This window comes from Ahaetulla prasina, chromosome 7 (genome assembly GCF_028640845.1).
Source record: "Ahaetulla prasina isolate Xishuangbanna chromosome 7, ASM2864084v1, whole genome shotgun sequence".
Classification (NCBI taxonomy): domain Eukaryota; kingdom Metazoa; phylum Chordata; class Lepidosauria; order Squamata; family Colubridae; genus Ahaetulla; species Ahaetulla prasina.
The window spans coordinates 17,270,460-17,289,639 of record NC_080545.1 but is presented as its reverse complement, the minus strand read 5'-3'; the positions used below and the strand labels follow the sequence as shown (position 1 = coordinate 17,289,639).

The 19,180-nt window shown below is 41.6% G+C and overlaps 1 protein-coding gene across 4 annotated transcripts in view; it reads right to left on the bottom strand.

Moving 5' to 3' along the window:
• Positions 1–836: 836 nt before the first annotated feature.
• PACSIN2 (protein kinase C and casein kinase substrate in neurons 2) overlaps positions 837–19,180 on the bottom strand; it is a 59,601-nt gene continuing 41,257 nt past the window's right edge. For 3 of the 4 annotated variants that reach the window (XM_058189989.1, XM_058189988.1, XM_058189991.1), the window contains 4 exons: positions 16,723–16,844; positions 11,420–11,536; positions 10,682–10,878; positions 837–2,853 (listed from right to left, as the gene is read on the bottom strand). In XM_058189989.1, the coding sequence (XP_058045972.1) occupies positions 2,741–2,853; positions 10,682–10,878; positions 11,420–11,536; positions 16,723–16,844 (549 nt within the window). In that variant the 3' untranslated portion in view covers positions 837–2,740. The remainder of the gene's footprint in view (positions 2,854–10,681; positions 10,879–11,419; positions 11,537–16,722; positions 16,845–19,180) is intronic. The other variant, XM_058189990.1, reaches the window with a different exon arrangement.

The following is a 19,180-nucleotide window of genomic DNA, read 5'->3' as shown; positions in this document are numbered from 1 at the left end:
TGTTGTCCATGGGGTTGCGATGGGTCGGATATGACTTCGCAACTAACAACAACAAGAACAATGCTACACATTAGCAGTACCCCATATATGTTCTAAGGCAGGGGTATCAAACTCAATTTCATTGAGGGCCGCATCAGGGCTGTGGTTGACCTCGGAGGGCCAGGCAGAGGTGGCCAACTGGATGGGTGTGCCCAGCTTGATGCCACTCACTGGGTGTAGCTGACTGGATGGGTGTGGTCGACTGGATGGGCGTGGCCAGCTTGATGCCATTCCCCAAACTGCTGGCATGTTTCCTCTTCGCATTGGGTAGGCCGGGCTGAAGGCACGCTGGCCCAGTGTTTCGTCTTTGCATTGGGTAAACCAGGCCAAAGCAATGGGGGCCAGTCCCTTATGTTTTCCAAGATGGCCCTGCGCAGGGGTGAAATCCAGCAGGTTCTGGCAGGTTCTGGAGAACTGGTAGCGGAAATTTTGAGTAGTTTGAAGAACCGGCAAATGCTATCTCTGGCTGGCCCCAGAATGGGGTGGGAATGGAGATTTTGCAGTATCCTTCCCCTACCAAGCCACACTCACAGAACCTGCGGGCCGGATCTGATCCCATCACATGTCGGATTCGGCCTGTGGGTCTTGTGTTTGACACCCCTGTTCTAAGGGAATCTGTATTTAAGTGAAGGTACCTTTTCTTTTCCCACATTAGCTGTTGTGTTTGGTGCTTACTCAGACTAGTCATTATGCATCCACTACCTTGAATAAATAGGGTTAATTTCTCTCAGGATATAATCTACAGAATATACAAATACAGTGCTTATAGTTAAAATAATATAGACCTTATGTGGTACTAAATTTTTGTTCAATTTTTTATTTTTAAAATACTGTACTGTCAAAAATATTGTGGACTAATTCTTGACCATTTATTCAAAATTTCCATTTCTGAACAATTATGCGGGAATACCAACACGACAGAGATTGAATACCCACTTAATATAATTAATCTTCAATAGTAATAAATATGTAAATTTCCACAGACAAATGGAATAGTCAGGAAGCACTTACAGTATTTTCAGTTTCAACTATCATTTCAATTACAGTGTGATTCCCTAAAACATCATTTCTACTGATAAGTTCTAAATTTTCTATAAAGCAACGTTTTAAACAAGTTCACAATTTTGCTGTTTGAATTGCCTGCAAATCTATAGAGTCTGACACTTCTACAGCTGATCCACAAACCAACCAAGTTTTTACAGTGTTTTGCTACAATAATCTACATTGGATTAATGTTAACTTTGGAATCACGTCTTAATTAACAGTTACAGGTCTTGAGAATAAAACCCCAATATTATCATCGAAGGACTTGGATCACAGTATACTTTTGTGTTACTTTAGTGTGCTTTGGATGCATTTCCTGTCAAAAGAGTCCAAAGGTACACAATTAACTCAAATCCCTCTGGTCCCAGTCCGAATTGTAACAACGGGAGGACAAACTCACATTCTTGCAAGAGTGGATGTGAGAGAGTTCATGCAGACACTTGTGGGTAGGCACAGATGGAATGATAACTACAGGGGAAACTGAGTTGTTATATCTTAAGAGGAACGCTACATTCACAGTAGACAGGATGGGGCACAGCTAAGTCTTCTATCTTATGCCTAAATGTGTATGTATGAAACATAGCAAATTTAAATACAGTATGCCTGCATTTTAAGTTGCTTTGCTTACTTTAAAAGCTGCTGCTAACTTTCCACTGAAGTTAATAAAACATTGATATTCTGGTGTCAGATACAATCCGAAATCTAAGGCATATACAATAGATTTTCTAATTAACACATGCTCCTTAATTTTAATATCAAATTATATATACATATAGACAACTTAAAGAGCATATCAGTAAAAAGGCAGTACATTTTAGTCTCTGGCTTGAAAAAATAAACCTCACGTTTAACTTTCCAAATTACATAAAATCATTAACTTACAGAATGCAAGTTTTATAATTGTATATTGTTTTTATAATGACATTCTTGAAATACGGGGAAATCTTTAAAATGTACATGATGTTGTCCTACATGAAATTGAGATTTCAAGTGTCAAAATAATATTCACCAAGAAAAACGAATCCTTAATAGTTGCAGATAATTCTACTGGAATTTTTGCAATAGATACTGTAGTATATATGGCATTTTACACTATTAAACCATGCTGACAGCATGAAAAAAAATAAGAGTACAGGGTTGAGAGGACAATACTTCTGAGTCATTATTTATGTAACAGCTAATGAAGTAGTAGACCATGCATGAAAAAGGAAATGCTACATAACTTTTAAGTTTAAAAATGCATTTTTCACAGATTACTAAATGCAGCATTGCAATTAAAAAAACTTAATTTCAAATTACGAAGATCAAGTCATTACTGATTGAACAAAACTGGTCTTAAGGTAATATCCAAAAGAAAGGAAATGAGGCACTGGATTTAACAAATTTTGGAGCAAAATAAAAACAGTCATCATAAAATACGATAAAAATGAATGCTGTCATTTTCTTGCTGACTTTCTGCTGCTATCTTTTAAGATGCCAACCTTTCCCTAGGTTTCAACCTGAAGCATTGGAGATGGCTGAAGGAACATAGGAACCAATCAATTTAATTGCATTAAAAGATGATAGATAGATCAATAGATATATTTCAGTTCCTCTTATAATGAACCACAGGCATCATGTTGATCGATTGTTGTTGTATCTCGTTCAGAATTATTTGTCACTGGATTGGTTCCACATAATTTGCAGGATACAGCCCAATTTGACCATTGTCCAGACGACCTTTGCACCATCCTTGTTCGTCTTCATCTTCTATTTTAGTTAGTTCTTCTCCTATGGGAGAGAAAAAAGTACTCTGATAACCCATCTATACCAGAACGTCAATAAATGTTCCCTTTCTAAAGCAGTTATGGTCTTCATTATTTCTACTAGTAAATTATAAGAACATTACACTGATTCCTTACTTTCCCCAAACTCTATTCAAGAACCGGATTAACAAGTTGAAAAAACAAACAAACAAACACAAATTATAATTGTCTTATTAACCACAATGGTTTAATGGCAGAAAGCAAAGAGGAACTAAAAAGCCTCTTAATGCAGGTGAAGGAGGAGAATGCAAAAGTTGGCTTGAAACTCAACATTAAGAAAACTAAAATCATGGCATCTGGCCCTCTCAATTCCTGACAGATAGATGGAGAAGAAATGGAGGTAGTGACAGATTTTATTTTCCTAGGCTCCAAGATCACTGCAGATGGGGACTGCAGCCAAGAAATTAAAAGATGCCTGCTCCTGGGGAGGAAAGCTATGGCAAATCTAGACAGCGTACTAAAAAGCAGAGACATCACCCTGCCAACAAAAGTCCGCATAGTCAAGGCTATGGTTTTCCCAGTTGCAATGTATGGCTGCGGAAGTTGGACCATGAGAAAGGCCAAGCGCCAAAGAATTGAGACCTTTGAACTCTGGTGCTGGAGAAGACTCCTGCGAGTCCCTTGAACTGCAAGGTGATCAAATCGGTCAGTCCTAGAAGAGATCAACCCTGACTGCTCTTTAGAAGGCCAGATCCTGAAGATGAAACTGAAATACAATGATTTACAATAGAGTCATTCATGAGCTGATATTTAAAACCTCATCCTCTACTTTTTTAATCGGCTTTTTAAATCTAAATCTTCCTTATTAGAAGGAATCAAGATGGATTTTGGGTAGGGTTAGGGGGTTGTGCCTTTGAGCCATTATTGACCCCTGGCAATTGCCTCGATAAATCTCTACAGTTTTCTTGACAAGATTTTCAGTGGTGGTTTGCCCTGGCCTTTTTCATACGATAAGAGTGACTGGCCCAAAGTCACCCAGCTGGCTTCATGCCTAAGACAGGACTAGAACTCACGATCTCCTGGTTTCTTGTCTGGTGTCTTAAACCAGCGGTCCCCAAGCTTTCCAGCTTGGCGGCCCAGGGAGGGGGGTCGTATGAGTGGTAGGTGCACATGTGTGTGCACAGCTCCATTTGTGTGAACGGCGAGCGCTTGCCCATCTCTTCCGCAGCCTGATTTCGAATAAGTCGTGGCCCAGAGGTTGGAGATCCCTGTCTTAAACTACTATACCAAACTGGTTCTACCAGCCAATATTAACACTATTTTTATAATATTCTCTTATTATTGAATATGGATTGGAAGTGCTTTATGCTCATCAAAGTAAGTACAAGCAGGAAACCTTTTTGATTACTTAAAAAAACATACTCCCCCAAAAAAAGTTTTTTCCCACATGTCACCACTCTGCTAAACAACTAATTCCCACAACACTGCTAAATTATTTACTAAGACTGTATTATTCTTATTCTTCTCATCCTTCCTATTACCTATCTCCTCCCACTTATGACTCTAACCTTGTTGCTTGTATCACTACAATTTATATTGTTTTATTTCTTTCCTAGTATGATTTGATTGGTTATTTAGTAACCTATGACTATCAGTAAGTATTGTATCTTATGATTCTTGATGAATGTATTTTTTTTATGTACACTGAGAGCATATGCACCAAAGACAAATTCCTTGTGTGTCCAATCACACTTGGCCAATAAAGAATTCTATTCTATTCTAAACAGAACTATATTGTTCCTCTACTGTTGTTTTTTCAAGAGGCAACTGGACTTTCTGGTTCTTCTTTGAAGACATTTTGCTTCTCGTCTAAGAAGCTTCTTCAATTCTGACTGGATGATGGGGAAATGGAAGAATGCAAATGAGCAGCTGTCTTCAAGGAATATAAATCCTTCCACTTCCCATCATCCAGTCAGAGGGAATTAAATTGGGAATTACCTCTACAGCTATTATTTAAAAACGGTAACTGAAATTTTTATATTGAAAAGTGAGACTAAGCTGAAGTGCCCTTGGAGGCAATGCTGTGGCATTTGCAGACCGAGATTGAGATGTTTATGTGATTTAGACTAAGTTTGGTTTAAGAGGAAGCTGTTAATAGCATACTGGGTCATAAGAGAGATCTAACATCTTCATTATTCTGTTTTTGCTCCACCTGGAAAAAAAGTTAGTCGAGTGCCATCTTTTTCCAAAACAAAACTATGAGAACAGTGAGCTATCACCATATTATGTCTTATAGCACATTTCCAGAATGTGCAGAATCTGTCTGTGAACAAGCATTTAACTCTTTTTAATTATCAAAGAGAACAAATAAATGGGCTCTTCGATTTTTGAAATATCCTTTCTTTCCCCCCCTCCCAAAAAAAAGAAATTGGATTTCCTATCCCACTTTCGTTGGAAAGAGAAAAATTCAGTGAAGAAAAATGGACAGGTGCCTGACAAAGCAAATAGTAGATATTTTACCTTCCCATGTAATAAACAAATGCCTGATTTGAAAGAGAATTAATCAGTAGGTAGTCTTAATTTTAAAGTAATTAGTTCATTATTTTATGTTAGTAAGACAATCAAAAGCTTTTAAAAAGACAAGGGCAAATTACTCCTGAAATTCTTGCCAAGAAAATTTCAGGATCTAGTCCAGGAAGCCCCCAGGAGTCAGGGCTGGCTCAAAGCCAATAGTAATAGTGGTAATAGTAATTATTCATATTTATTTTTTTACAAACGGTATTGCCATATTACTTTTTACAGCCACAATAATTATTACATGACAAATGTATACATTGCTATTTTGCGCATGTAAACTTCTTACAAATGCGTACATTTTAATCGGAAGAGGGGTTAATTTCTCTTTCAATTTTTAAAAGAACTTCAAAAATTCCAAAATGCAAACAGAGAAGCACCTGCCACACAACACCCCCAAACTTAACAACTGTCGATAAGAAAGACATAGAAAAATTCTGGATAGCGGACCTTGCAGTACCTGAAGAAAGCAGAGTAGGAGAGAAAGTATTGGAAAAGATAACAAAATACAAATGACCTGGAAATAGATCTACTGTGGCAAAAGAAAGCAAAGATAGTACCAATTGATACCTTGGGCACGATTTTAAAACATCTAGAGATGCATTTGAACGTCATCAATATTGACAAAAAAATCCCCATCAGTCTCTTGCAAAAGTCGGCTTTACCTGGAGCAATTTACACCCTGCAACGATACTTTTAACACCATCAAACAACACTGCCTATTCCAGGTTATTGAGAAGGATTCTATAGGTGAATAAAAATGCCAAATTTAGTTTAAATATTTGGCTTACTGTGCAACCAGCCTTCATAACAATGCTACTACCGTATATACTCGAGTATAAGCCGATCCGAATATAAGCCGAGGCACCTAATTTTACCACAAAAAACTGGGAAAAACTATTGACTCGAGTATAAGCCGAGGGTGGGAAATGAGGCAGCTACTGGTCAATGTAAAAAATAAAGATAGAGCCAAGTAAAATAACATGAATATTTATTTGAACGAAAAACAATAAAAGTGCAAAAGGGGGAAGGAGGATTCCCAGCTTTAGAAAATTTAGAACTACGCCGCCTTTGGTATGACCTGAGCATAGCTCATAAAATTATCTGCTACAATGTACTTCCTATCAATGACTACTTCAGCTTCAACCACAACAATACACGAGAACACAATAGATTCAAACTTAAAGTGAACCTCTCAATCTAGATTGCAGAAAATGTGACTTCAGTAACAGAGTTGTTAATGCCTGGAATGTGCTACCTGACTCTGGTCTCTTCCCAAAATCCCCAAAGCCTTAACCAAAGACTATCTAGTATTGACCTCACCCCATTCCTAAGAGGTCTGTAAGGCGTGCATAAGAGCACCAGCGTGCCTACCGTCCCTGTCCTAATGTTCCCTTTAGTTGTATTCCTTTTATGTATTCAATTCATGCTTATATTTATATAATTATTTAATATGTATTTGACAAAATAAAATGAATGAATGAATGAATAGAATAGAATAGAATAGAATTTTTATTGGCTAAGTGTGATTGGACACACAAGGAATGAATGAATGAATGAATGAGTGAGTGAGTTACTTCAACAACATTGTCTCACAGAAATTGACAATACAACTGCAAGCATGAAAATGAGTCCTCCTTTAGCTTCCAAGGGACCAGGGTGCCTCTGAAGGTCAGTGCTCTAAGCACTAAGAACCCAGCACAAATCTAAGCCTGTATGCACACCAATAGTGAAAATACCCTGCACAGTGTCTCTTGGCAGAGAAGGTTAATTTTCATAGACGTTGGGGTGGCTCTTTTTTTTTTTTTTGGCAGGGCAATAAGGGTCTCTAATATCATTAAACCCAAGTGTGAGGAAAAAGACAGCAGCTAAAATGTTAAGGCCAGTTGTGTGACCTTCTCCAATACAGTTGGCCTGGCTGTTTGCCAAAACTTAAAACACCCTTCCATCCCCCTCCTGCTAAAGCTTCTTTCTTAAAACAATTGTGGTCTTTGCCTTCATGTCGCTCACCCTTTCACCTGCCAGGTTCCTAGCCCTCCACCCTTGACCCACTGCTGTGTTTGCTTAGCATTGTGCCAATCGACTTTAGAAGTCTGTGTGTGTGTGTGTGTGTGTGTGAGAGAGAGAGAGAGAGAGAGAGAGGGAGGGAGGGAGTGCAAAAGGGGGAAGGAGGATTCCCAGCTCTAAACAAAGGGAAATCCCGGAATGCCAGCGCGAAAGGCGGTGCTCGCGTTCCTCCTCCCTTGCTCAAAAGCCCCAATAACCTTCACCAGCAAGGCAGACCCCCACGGGAAGGAAGGGGACGGGCTGACTCACCGAGCATCTGGCTGAAGAGCAGCTGCTCCAGGTCGCCCAGCACGGTGACTACTAGCTCGGGATCGACCTTCAGGAAAGCCTTCTCCTCCGTCGGGGCCCCCTTCCCGGCCGCTTGAGTGGCCGTTTGGGGCGGCCGTTTGGGGCAGCGCCGCCGAAGAGAAGGAAGGGGACTAGGGCACACAGGCGCGCACACACACGCCCAGCTTCTGAAGCACGGAGGGAGAAGAATGAAAGAAGGGGAGGAACGGCCCCTCCTTTCTCTCTCTCTCTCTCTTCCAGCGCCGCCGAAGAGAAGGGGACTAGGGCACACAGGCGCGCACACACACGCCCAGCTTCTGAAGCACGGAGGAAGAAGAAAGAATGAAAGAAGGGGAGGAACGGCCCCTCCTTTCTCTCTCTCTCTCTCTTCCAACGGGAAAACGCTCTTTCGCTTGCGGGGGAGAGGAGGGAGGGAGGGAGGGAGGTTGGCTTATTCAACCCTTCCCGGCTAGCCATCCAGCCCTTCCCAGGAGAAGGCGAGGAGTTTTGGGCGAGCGACCTTTTTGCTAGAAAGCGGCAGCGGCTGCCCGACACCACCAGTTGGGGCGGGAGCCGGGTGAGCCGCAGTAACTCCCGCCAGGCTATGCATTGGCGGGAAGCCCTGGCGGTGCAGTCCTTCTCGGCTGAGGAGGAGGGTTTCCCCGACAGCGAGCTCGCCGCGCCACCCCAAAGGCCAGAAGAAAGGTCATTCCATCGAGTAATGGGCGGGCTCCTTCCTCTCCGCCTTACCCATGCTGTGCGAGCCGGCTGGGCTGCAATCCCGCCGCCGCTCCTTCCTCAGCCTCCCGGGCTCGCTCTAGCAGCCGCCAAGCTCAGGCCGGACTCGGCAGCTCCCCATCAGCACTCGCACGGCGCGATTCGGGCAGGAGGTCGGGCTCGCTCCGTGGCGGTGGCGGTGGCGGCGGCGCCACCGCCACAGAGCGAGCCCGACTCCTCCTGCCCGAATCGCGCCGTGCGAGTGCTGATGGGGAGCTGCCGAGTCCGGCCTGAGCTTGGCGGCTGCTAGAGCGCGAGGCCCGGGAGGCTGAGGAAGGAGCGGCGGCGGTGTTGCAGCCCAGCCGGGCTCGCACAGGATGGGTAAGGCGGAGAGGAAGGAGCCTTCGCCCATTACTCGATGGAATGACCTTTCTTCTGGCCTTTGGGTGGCTCGCGCGGCGAGCTCGCGGTTGGGGAAACCTCCTCTGAGTCCTTTGAGAGAAGGGCGGTATAGAAATTTGAACAATAAATAAATAAATAAATAAATAATAAAGAAATGCCTGATTTGAAAGAGAATTAATCAGTAGGTAGTTTTAATTTTAAAGTAATTAGTTCATTATTTTATGTTAGTAAGACAATCAAAAGCCTTTAAAAAGACAAGGGCAAATTACTCCTGAAATTCTTGCCAAGAAAATTTCAGGATCTAGTCCAGGCAGCCCCCAGGAGTCAGGACTGGCTCAAAGCCAATAGTAATAGTGGTAATAGTAATTATTCATATTTATTTTTTTACAAACGGTATTGCCATATTACTTTTTACAGCCACAATAATTATTACATGACAAATGTATACATTGCTATTTTGCGCATGTAAACTTCTTACAAATGCGTACATTTTAATCGGAAGAGGGGTTAATTTCTCTCTCAATTTTTAAAAGAACTTCAAAAATTCCAAAATGCTAACAGACAAGCACCTGCCACGTAACACTCCCAAACTTAGCAACTGTTGATAAGAAAGACAGAAAAATTCTGGATAGCAGACCTTGCAGTACCTGAAGAAAGCAGAGTAGGAGAGAAAATATTGGAAAAGATAACAAAATACAAATGACCTGGAAATAGATCTACTGTGGCAAAAGAAAGCAAAGATAGTACCAATTGATACCTTGGGCACGATTTTAAAACATGTAGAGATGCATTTGAATGTCATCAATATTGACAAAAAAAATCCCCATCAGTCTCTTGCAAAAGTCGGCTTTACCTGGAGCAATTTACACCCTGCAATGATACTTTTAACACCATCAAACAACACTGCCTATTCCAGGTTGTTGAGAAGGATTCTATAGGTGAATAAAAATGCCAAATTTAGTTTAAATATTTGGCTTACTGTGCAACCAGCCATCATAACAATGCTACTATATTTATTTTTACAGATACAGGAATTCCCATATGGCATCCGCACATTCGTACTTTGTACCTGCGAACTTGCTACAAATTTGAGTGGGAAGGCTAATTTCTCTCTACCAGCTGGTTTCTAAAAAGCTGTTGTGGTCCACCAACAGCCTGAGGACCTGGCAGCGGAGTTGGACAGTGAGGAGGCTGGGGAGGACAATGGGCCAGTCCTGGAGTCAGGGGAAGGCCCGGACGAGGGCTCTGCATCGGAGGCAGAGCTGGGGTCAGGGCCATCTGGGAGCAATGCGCGGATTCCGGAGCCTCCAGAGGCGGACAGCAGAGAGGCAGGGAAACAGGAGATGCCTGTTCCTAGTGCACGCATGCAAAGAGCTGCCAGAAGGCAAGAGCAGCTGAAGCAAAAAGGACAAATCAGGAGTACGGCTAGAAGATGCTTGGCCACTCCCATAAGGCTTAAAAGAGCAGCAATGAGCCGTTGGGTTCTTTGTAGAAAAGCAACGTTGATTCCAGTGCTTCTTGTCAGCATCTCTTGAACTTTGTGGAGTTTTTGCCAAGAAAAGCCTTTGGCAGGTTTCCAAAGACATCAAAGTTTGGTGATAAGGCCGAAGAATTTGTTTTGGACTAAGCTGAGAATTAATTTATTAAAATCTCTGTTTTAATAAAATAAGTTTGTTCCGGACTGAATTGTGTTTGATAATCACTACTTGGGCCTCAGTCACAACAAATGCACCACAAACATTCTGAAATGCTGACATATCATAGACCTGAAGTTTCTTGCATTTCCTATGGTAGAAAAATATGTACTATGACCAGACAGGACCTACCAGTCTTAAAGCTCAATTCATCATGCTCTTGGCCTTCATAATCGTAGAGGGCTCGTACTCTCACTTCCACTATAGGGGAAACATCTTCATCAAATGGATTAGATTCTCCTTGGGCATCACTGGATGAAAACGGATTGTTGGTTTCGTCATCAGACCATTCAGTCCCCAAACTCTGGTTTTTCTCGTAGCTGCTAACACTAAACACAAAGAATACATTATTGTAGCTTGATTTAGCTGAACTATTGGGCAAGAGCTGTAAATATGCCACTATTGCAGCCAACAAGGGCTCCTATTTAATCATGAGATGTTTTGTTATGTCGAACAACCAGAGAAAAGTCAGTATTAACAGTGCACTGAGAAGCATATAGAGTATGTGTATAAGCTATTAACCAGCAGTTCAACATCAACACTAGAAAGATAATTTGTTTAAGGAAAAAGGTTATGTGATAAAGAGAGATTCCTAAAGGAACACATCCGAATGAATACAGCCAGTGGTAAAATTCCAGCAATGGTTTCAAAGCACACTACCAAAGATACCATGTCTGTGGAATCAGTGAAGAAAAACCAATCCGAAAATAAAACAGGAATAGAGTGTTGGTAGGTTAGTCAAGTCTGGAGAAGCATGGAACCTCTGAGCAAGGACTTCATGCACACAATGGCTTTGAAGAAACCCAGAGTTGGAAACCCTGGATAGAGAAGTGTAAGCAAGAAAAAAACGAGAACAGTTCTTTCACCAACTTTTTGATTTTATTGTCCTCCTTTTCACTGACAGTACTTCCAGAATCTTCTTCGTCTTCAAAGGGATTGTAACTTGACTGTACTGACTGCACTGTGTTACTCGGGACACTAAGGTTGCTATTTGGGAGAAAAAAAGGGTTAAGGTGACCCTATCATTTCAGGGAGCCAACATATATAAAACAGGTAATAGAAGAAATATAAGCTCGTTTATTTCTTGTATTTTATTTTTTTTAAAAAAACCTTTAAAGAGAAAAGCTAAAACTTCCAAGTTAGCACGTCTCCATCTTCCTTCTAAGATGGACGTTTTTAATTCATTTCTCCTCAGAAACAGTTTTTCTCAGTTACAATAGTTTATCGAATCCAACTGGAAGACAGTGAACAATGAACTGTAGTATCTAATATAAAAATAAATCTGGTAAGCAATAAAAATGGAGAGATGCTTCGGAGTTTGTGGGTGTATCAGCAACCCAAAAAGGCCCATTCCTCGGGCCTTATCATTTATAATGTAAATGGAGCCAACTGCTTGGCGAATTTCATGCCAAGAAGGACTGTTACTAAACTTAGCATTACGATAATACCTTTTGGCTCTTTTGAAAAGAAGTATTTGGAAGCATTTAAAAGTGGCCTCATAATGCAGTACTGATTTTGCAAAGCTCCTATTGATTTAACAGATCTTAACTCCCCAAGGAAGCAGCAGTGAATCTCCAAGGAAGCATGAAGTGAAGAGAGAAAAGCACTTGGCAGTTCAACACCTATCATAATATAATTAGAATCATAAGGCTGGAAGGAACCTTGGATGTCTTCGAGTCCAGTCCTTGGATGTCTTAGCCAACCTTGGCAACTTTTAAACCTGGAGGACTTCAACTCCCAAAATTGCTCAGCCAGCTTCGCTGGAACTCTGGGAGTTGAAGTCCACAAGTCTTAAAGTTGCCAAGTTTGGAGACCACTGGAATAGTCTGTTCTGCCTAAGGCAAAAGACCTTATACCAATGGTGAAATCCCCCCGGTTATATCCGGTTCACCGAAGCGGTAGCACCGGTGGCGGGAGGCTCCGCCTACCTGCTGGGACATCGTTACATCCCGGCTTTTTACCATCTGCGCATGCGCAGAAGGTTCTGCGCATGTGCAGAAGAGGCCCGTGCGCTCCCGTTCCTGAACTGGTAGTGAAGGTAAGTGGATTTCACTGCTGCCTTATACCATTCTGGACAAACAGCTGTCCAATCTTTTCTTGAAAACCTCCAGCGATGGAGCAGCCACAACTCCAGGAGGCAATGCCATTGGTTAATTGCTGTCCCTCCTTAGTTGCAGGTAGGAGCTCTCTTTAACGAGCTTCCAACCTTTGATTCTTATCATAAGAGAATAAAATGAAATTGAAGAAACCAGACTTAAATAAGACTTTTATACGAAAGGAACACTGCTTGTTACTGTAAATACGTTGTTCATATATCAGGATATTTTTCAACGCACTTGAATCTATGCTGATGTACTGAAGGACAGCACAAAATCGCAAGTCATTCGAGAGCACGAACAAAACTTTGAGGCCCTGTATTGTACAAGGCATTTATATCGGAAGCACATTGTAATGAAAGTTACGCAATCACTTAAACCATGAGCCACAAATTAATTGGAAAAAAACATATTCACCAGACATGTTGGTAAATTGTGCTTAGCCAGCCCCCTAAACCCTAACATGTTAAGTGGGGATACTCCTGGCGCCATTTCTATATATTGGCAATATCTGGAATAATATCAGGAGTTACAGAAATTTCTGTGGTTGCACATGGCTTAGGACCCGGGTACTTACGGGACCGCCTGCTGTTACCTTGTGCCTCCCACCGACCCGTACGCTCACACAGAGAGGGCCTTCTCAGGGTGCCGTCCGCCAAGCAATGTCGGCTGGCGGCCCCCAGGGGAAGGGCCTTCTCTGTTGGAGCTCCTACGCTCTGGAATGAACTTCCCCCCGGTTTACGTCAATTGCCTGATCTTCGGACCTTTCGGCGTGAGCTGAAAACGCACCTATTTATTCAAGCAGGACTGGATTGAAATTTTATTGGGGTATTTATGTTTTAAGATTTTAAATGGTTTTAAAATTTCGGCCACATTATAATATTTCTTTTTAACTTCTTTTAATGTTTATATATTGAATTTTTACTTGGCTGTACACCGCCCTGAGTCCTCCGGGAGAAGGGCGGTATAAAAATCGAAATAAATAAATAAATAAATAAATATGACAGCAGGACAGCCTCTCATAGAAAAGCGATTTAGGACACATGGTCCCATTCCCAAGCACAAGAGATGGCAATTGTTTCTTAATATTAATGCAGTACAGGTAGTCCTCCACTTACGACCACAACCGAGCCCCAAATTTCTGTTGTTAAGCGAGACAATTTGTTGAGTTTTGCCCCATTTTTATGACCTTTCTTGCCATAGTTGTTAAGTGAATCACTGCACTTGTGAAGTTAGGAACATGGTTGTTAAGTGAATGTGGCTTCCCCAAACAACCACTTCCCCTTCGCTTGTCAGAAGGCGATCACATGACCCTGGGACACTGCAACCGTCATAAATATGAACCAGCTGCCAAACATCTGAATTTTGATCACGTGACATGGAGAGGCTGCAATGGTTGTAGGTGTGAAAAACAGTGATAAGTCATTTTTTTCCCCCATGCCATTGTAACTTTCAACAGTCACTAAACGAATTGTTGTAAGTCAAGGACTACTTGCATTAATTACTCAGTTGTATTTATTAATATACATCAGCATCAGTGGTGAAATCTGAACCGGTTTACTACTTACGCTGGCTGTGCATGCGTGCTGTGCACCAAACACGCGCTTCGCGCACACATGCATACCACGCACCACGGGGGGGGGGGAAGTGATCAGCTGTGGCACGCAATCTTTTTTTTTACTTTTAAAAGCATTTTTTTACAACCTATTCTGCCAAATAGGTTATAAAAATGCTTTTAAAAGTAAAAAAAAAAGGCTCTGACAATCATGCGGCTCAGCTGTGATCGTCAGGGCCTTTTTTTTACCTTTTAAAAGCATTTTTTACAACCTATTCTGCCAAATAGGTTATAAAAAATGCTTTTAAAAGTAAAAAAAAAGGCTCTGACAATCATGCGGCTCAGCTGTGATCGTCAGGGCCTTTTTTTTACCTTTTAAAAGCATTTTTTACAACCTATTCCTACCATTCGGGCAGAAAAAGCGAGCGAGCCAGAACGAAGAGGCAAGCAGGCAACCAGGTGATTGGGTGGGCATGGGTGGGGGGGGGCAGGGATTTTTGCTACCGGTTCTCCGAACCCCCCCACCGCCATCGCTATCATTGGCCGATCCGGTCTGTACCGGGAGCATTTCAACCTTGCTATGCATTGACTAATAGTCCTTTCGAATTCATGAAGCTAGATAATTGAAAGTGACTCTATTACTTGTTTATGAAATGTTAATAAAAGAAAACCAAAAACACCTTGAAAAAGGACACACACAGACACCCAATTAGGAGCTGGGAAAGAATTCTTGCAAAGGTCTTTCTTGGCAGCATAGCTTTCTACACACTAAACCCCCTTTCAGGGAAAGTAAAACTAGTGTAGTGCTCTAGTACAACAGTTCGTTTTGTGACTGTTCAAAGTTACAATGGCACTAAAAATGTGACTTATGACTGTTCTTCATACTTAGGCTTGCAGCATCCTCATGATCACGTAAGCAAAATTCAGATTCTTGGCTCATGTTTATGACGGCTGTAGTATCTCGGGGTGATACAATCAAGTTTTGTGACCGTCTGACAAGCAAAGCCAATGGGGAAGCCGGATTCACTTAACAACCAAGTTACTACCTTATCAACTGCAGTGATTCACTCAACAACTGTGGCAAGAAAAGTCATAAAACGGGGCAAAGCTCACTTAACAAATGTCTCACTTAACAGAAATGTTGGACGTCGTTGTAAGTCAAGGATTAGCTGAATGGTCAGTGCTGCTGAGCAGTATTTTTTGTCTAGGGCAGGGGGGTCAAACTCAATTTCATTGAGGGCTGCATCAGGGTTGTGTTTGACCTCAGGGGGCTGGGGTGGGCGTGGTCGGGGTAGGCGTGGCCAGCTTGATGTCACTCATGTCAGGGGCGCCTGTGCTGGCCCGAGTGCTCTGCCAGCGAAAACGGGCTCCCAATCTCCGTTTTCAGCTAGGACGGCCTCCTGCAACACTCTGCCAGTGAAAATGGAGCTCGGGAGAGCCGCCTGCGAGCGCCAAGCTCCGTTTTCACTGGCAGAGAGTTGCAGGAGGCCATCCCAGCCAAAAATGGAGATTGGGAGCCCGTTTTCGCTGGCAGAGGCACCACAGGCTGATCCTTCACTCTTTCCAGGACAACCCCGCAGACTGGATCTAAGCACCACACAGGCCGGATCTGGCCCCCTGGGCCTTGAGTTTGACACCCCTGGTCTAGGGGCTTGCAGTTTGTATATGCATTGCCCAGGGGCCACAGGCAGGTTAATGATAGAGCACCATAAAGGAGGGGGAATGTTATAATTTGGGGGCGAAGGTGAAATTTTAAAATGTTATGATGTCCACAACATTTGGGACTACATTTCACTTTTTAAAAACCCTTATTCTTCCAGGGTCATCAGAGTTATGTTAATCTGGTAACTCTGTTGTTACCCCCTCCCAACCACCATTGTAATTTTAAAAGTGTTTAAATTGGGACTTAAATTGGGAATTCCCAAAATTCCCAAACTGGCTTTACAGTACTGTAAAGGGACTTTACACCCTCTTTCATTATTTATTATTTTATTTTATATTATATTTTATTTTATATTATTTTATATTATTATTTTATTTTATATTCTTTTATTTTATTTATTTGTTTTGCTTGGGCATAGTGGTACTATGATGGCCCTTGAATTTCCCTTACAGAAGTCTATCATTTTACACAAATGAACATAATGTTAGAAGAAATAATAATGACTTAATTTAGAAGACTCAAGCAAGCCAAAAAAAATTGAATCTGGGGCTACAAAGCTTGGGATAAAAGCTCTGTTGGGCAAGATATAGAAACCATTTTCCTTTGTTACAGTTAGACCCAATTACAGCTGTTGTCTCTTTTGTGCATTCTTGGCTACACATCTTGCTTTGACTATTACCATCAAGTTTAACACAAGGATGTCCATGTAATCTTAATTGAGATTATTTCTCTTTTTTCCTTGAGATAGTGGAACTTAAAACCCACCTTCTTCCAACTGTTCTAGTTTTGAAATATTCCAAATATTTGCACACACCCCGATTTGAAACTTGAGTAAATAAAATTTTAAAAATTATCTTACCTGCTATTTTTTTGCGGCGACTGCTGATCCCCTGTTTGGTTAATACTGGTCAAAGTCACACCATCTGTTGCCTTTTTTTTCTCCCTTCTACTTAGAGAACGGTTCAAATCAGCAGACCAGTCCTATTGCAAAGAACCACAAAAATGTTTGAAGAAATTTGCTATCACAGAACATCAGCCACCATGGCTTGGAGGTCAACATTATATCTAAACACAACATGGTAAAATCTACAAAGCTGGGACAAAATCCCTTCTTAGTTCTAGTCCTGCTTTTAACTAAAGATGAATGTCCTCTATTGCAAGAGAGATCCTAAAGAGAAGCAACTTATTAACATTACAATGCAACAAAACAACTTTGAAATATTTCGCTTGGGTCAAAATTACATCCACCCAGTAGGAAAGATCCTGTTTGCTAGGATTATCACAGACGAAAGATGTAACTCTTTAAGCCAGGAGTCAGCAACCTGTGGCTCTGGAGCCGCATGTGGCTCTTTCACCCCTCTGCTGTGGCTCCATATCACTCAAAATATATGACACAACCGCCAATGTGTGACACCCGCTGGCACGTGATTTACTGAGCTTTTCAACCCTTGGTAGGCCAACCATGGATAAATCCAAGAAAAGAAAAGTTTCAGAAGAAAACAGAATGTTTAATGCAACAACATATGCTAATTTTGTGGCCACTCAAGAAATAGTCGGGCAAGGGAAGGGTTTTGTGGCTCCCGGTGTTTTCTTTTCTGTGGGAAAGGGTCCAAACGGCTCTTTGAGTGTTTAAGGTTGCAGAGCCCTGCTTTAAGCAGTAGTTCAATTTAAGTATGCATCTGAATTGTACCTATTTTCAGTTTCCAAATTTCTAGCCTACTGAAATTCATGGTTTGTCAATTGAGACACATTATATTAAGGATCCATGTCTATGGTTTAGAACAGGGGTGTCAAACTCAAGGTCTACGGGCCGGATCTGGCCCATGGGGTGCTTAAATCTGGCCTGCGGAACCAGCCTGGAAATAGCAATGGACCCCATAGTGTCTTTGGCAGCCAAAACGGGTTGTGGGGGGGCACACACCGCCCCTCTGTGCCCCATTTTCAGCCTGGATGGCCTCCTGTAGCACTTTGCCAGCCAAAACGGAGCATGAGCAGCAATGCCACGCCCTGTTTTGGCCAGCAGAGTTCTGCAGGAGGCTATCCAGGCCAAAAATGGGGCATGGCACGGTTGTACACGACCCCACCCCAAAAAACCCTGTTTTGGCTAGCAAAATGCTGCTGGAGGCTATCCAGGCTGAAAATGGGGCATGGTGCGGTTGCGGATACCTCCCCCCCTGTGCCGTTTTGGCCAGCAAAGTGCTGCAGGAGGCCGGCCGTCCTATCTCTCCCCCCGGCCAGCCCGCAGAGGGGAACTACAATGCTGTTTCGGGCCTCGAAGTAATCGAGTTTGACACCCCTAGTTTAAAATAACAAATGAAAGCACTAGTATGACCCAATGCTGTTCTACATTTCTTTCATATTACCTTAACCTCCGTCCTGTAGTTCAAATTTTCTCATACAAATCATGAAAGAAATAGTATTCCCTTAACACACCTGGTATGCACTGAATCATATAAGCAGAACCAAGGACTCAAGGTTCAAAATGATCTCTGGCATTTAGTATAATTTAATTTAGGCATATGCAATGTTTTATCTATACATTCTTTGACATGTCTGTATCACAGCTTCTTCTTCAAAGAGCTTTTTCAAAGGATACTGGCAGAAGAATAAGTTCCCATCTGTTTCCTTTAGGGGGCACATGGCTGATTTTGGTCCTTAATATCTTAATCATAATCCAATCTTATGACTTGGAAAGCCTGCGTCTAAACTTAAGTAAGTAACTGTATGTGAAACAAACCATAACAGAAGGAAGTTGGAAAAGTATACCTAGAATGCAATATGATGCAATGGGTTTTGATGATGATTTATGAAGTTTAAATAAGAAAATTAAAATATTGTTCTACATAAAGTTAACACTTACTTCATCCTTGTTGCATGAAAAGCAAATAAAATGATCGTTAGGAAAAATGATGTTTTATTGTAACTCATTTTAAGACTTTTATATGTTTGTTTTTACAAAAGCGTGCTGTTTATGTCATTTGAAATAAAAGGCAAAATGCAAAGATTAAAAAGTACAACGCATGAGATTAAACACTTGTAACAAATGCAATAGTACATTAATACTTCACAATTAGATGAAACACCAAACACATTTATTTGTTTACAATGTACAGTATCATATGTCTACTAATTAGAATTAAAAATTAGCGCTATATGCTGGATTTTACCATTAATGAACAATGAACAATTATACCCAATTTCTTTTGCATATTATTTTACCAATATCCTCTGCTCAGGTGTGTCTCCTCAATCAAATTCTAGATCATTTCATAGCTTTGCTATAACATCCATATAATTTAAGGCTGCAGTCTAATTTT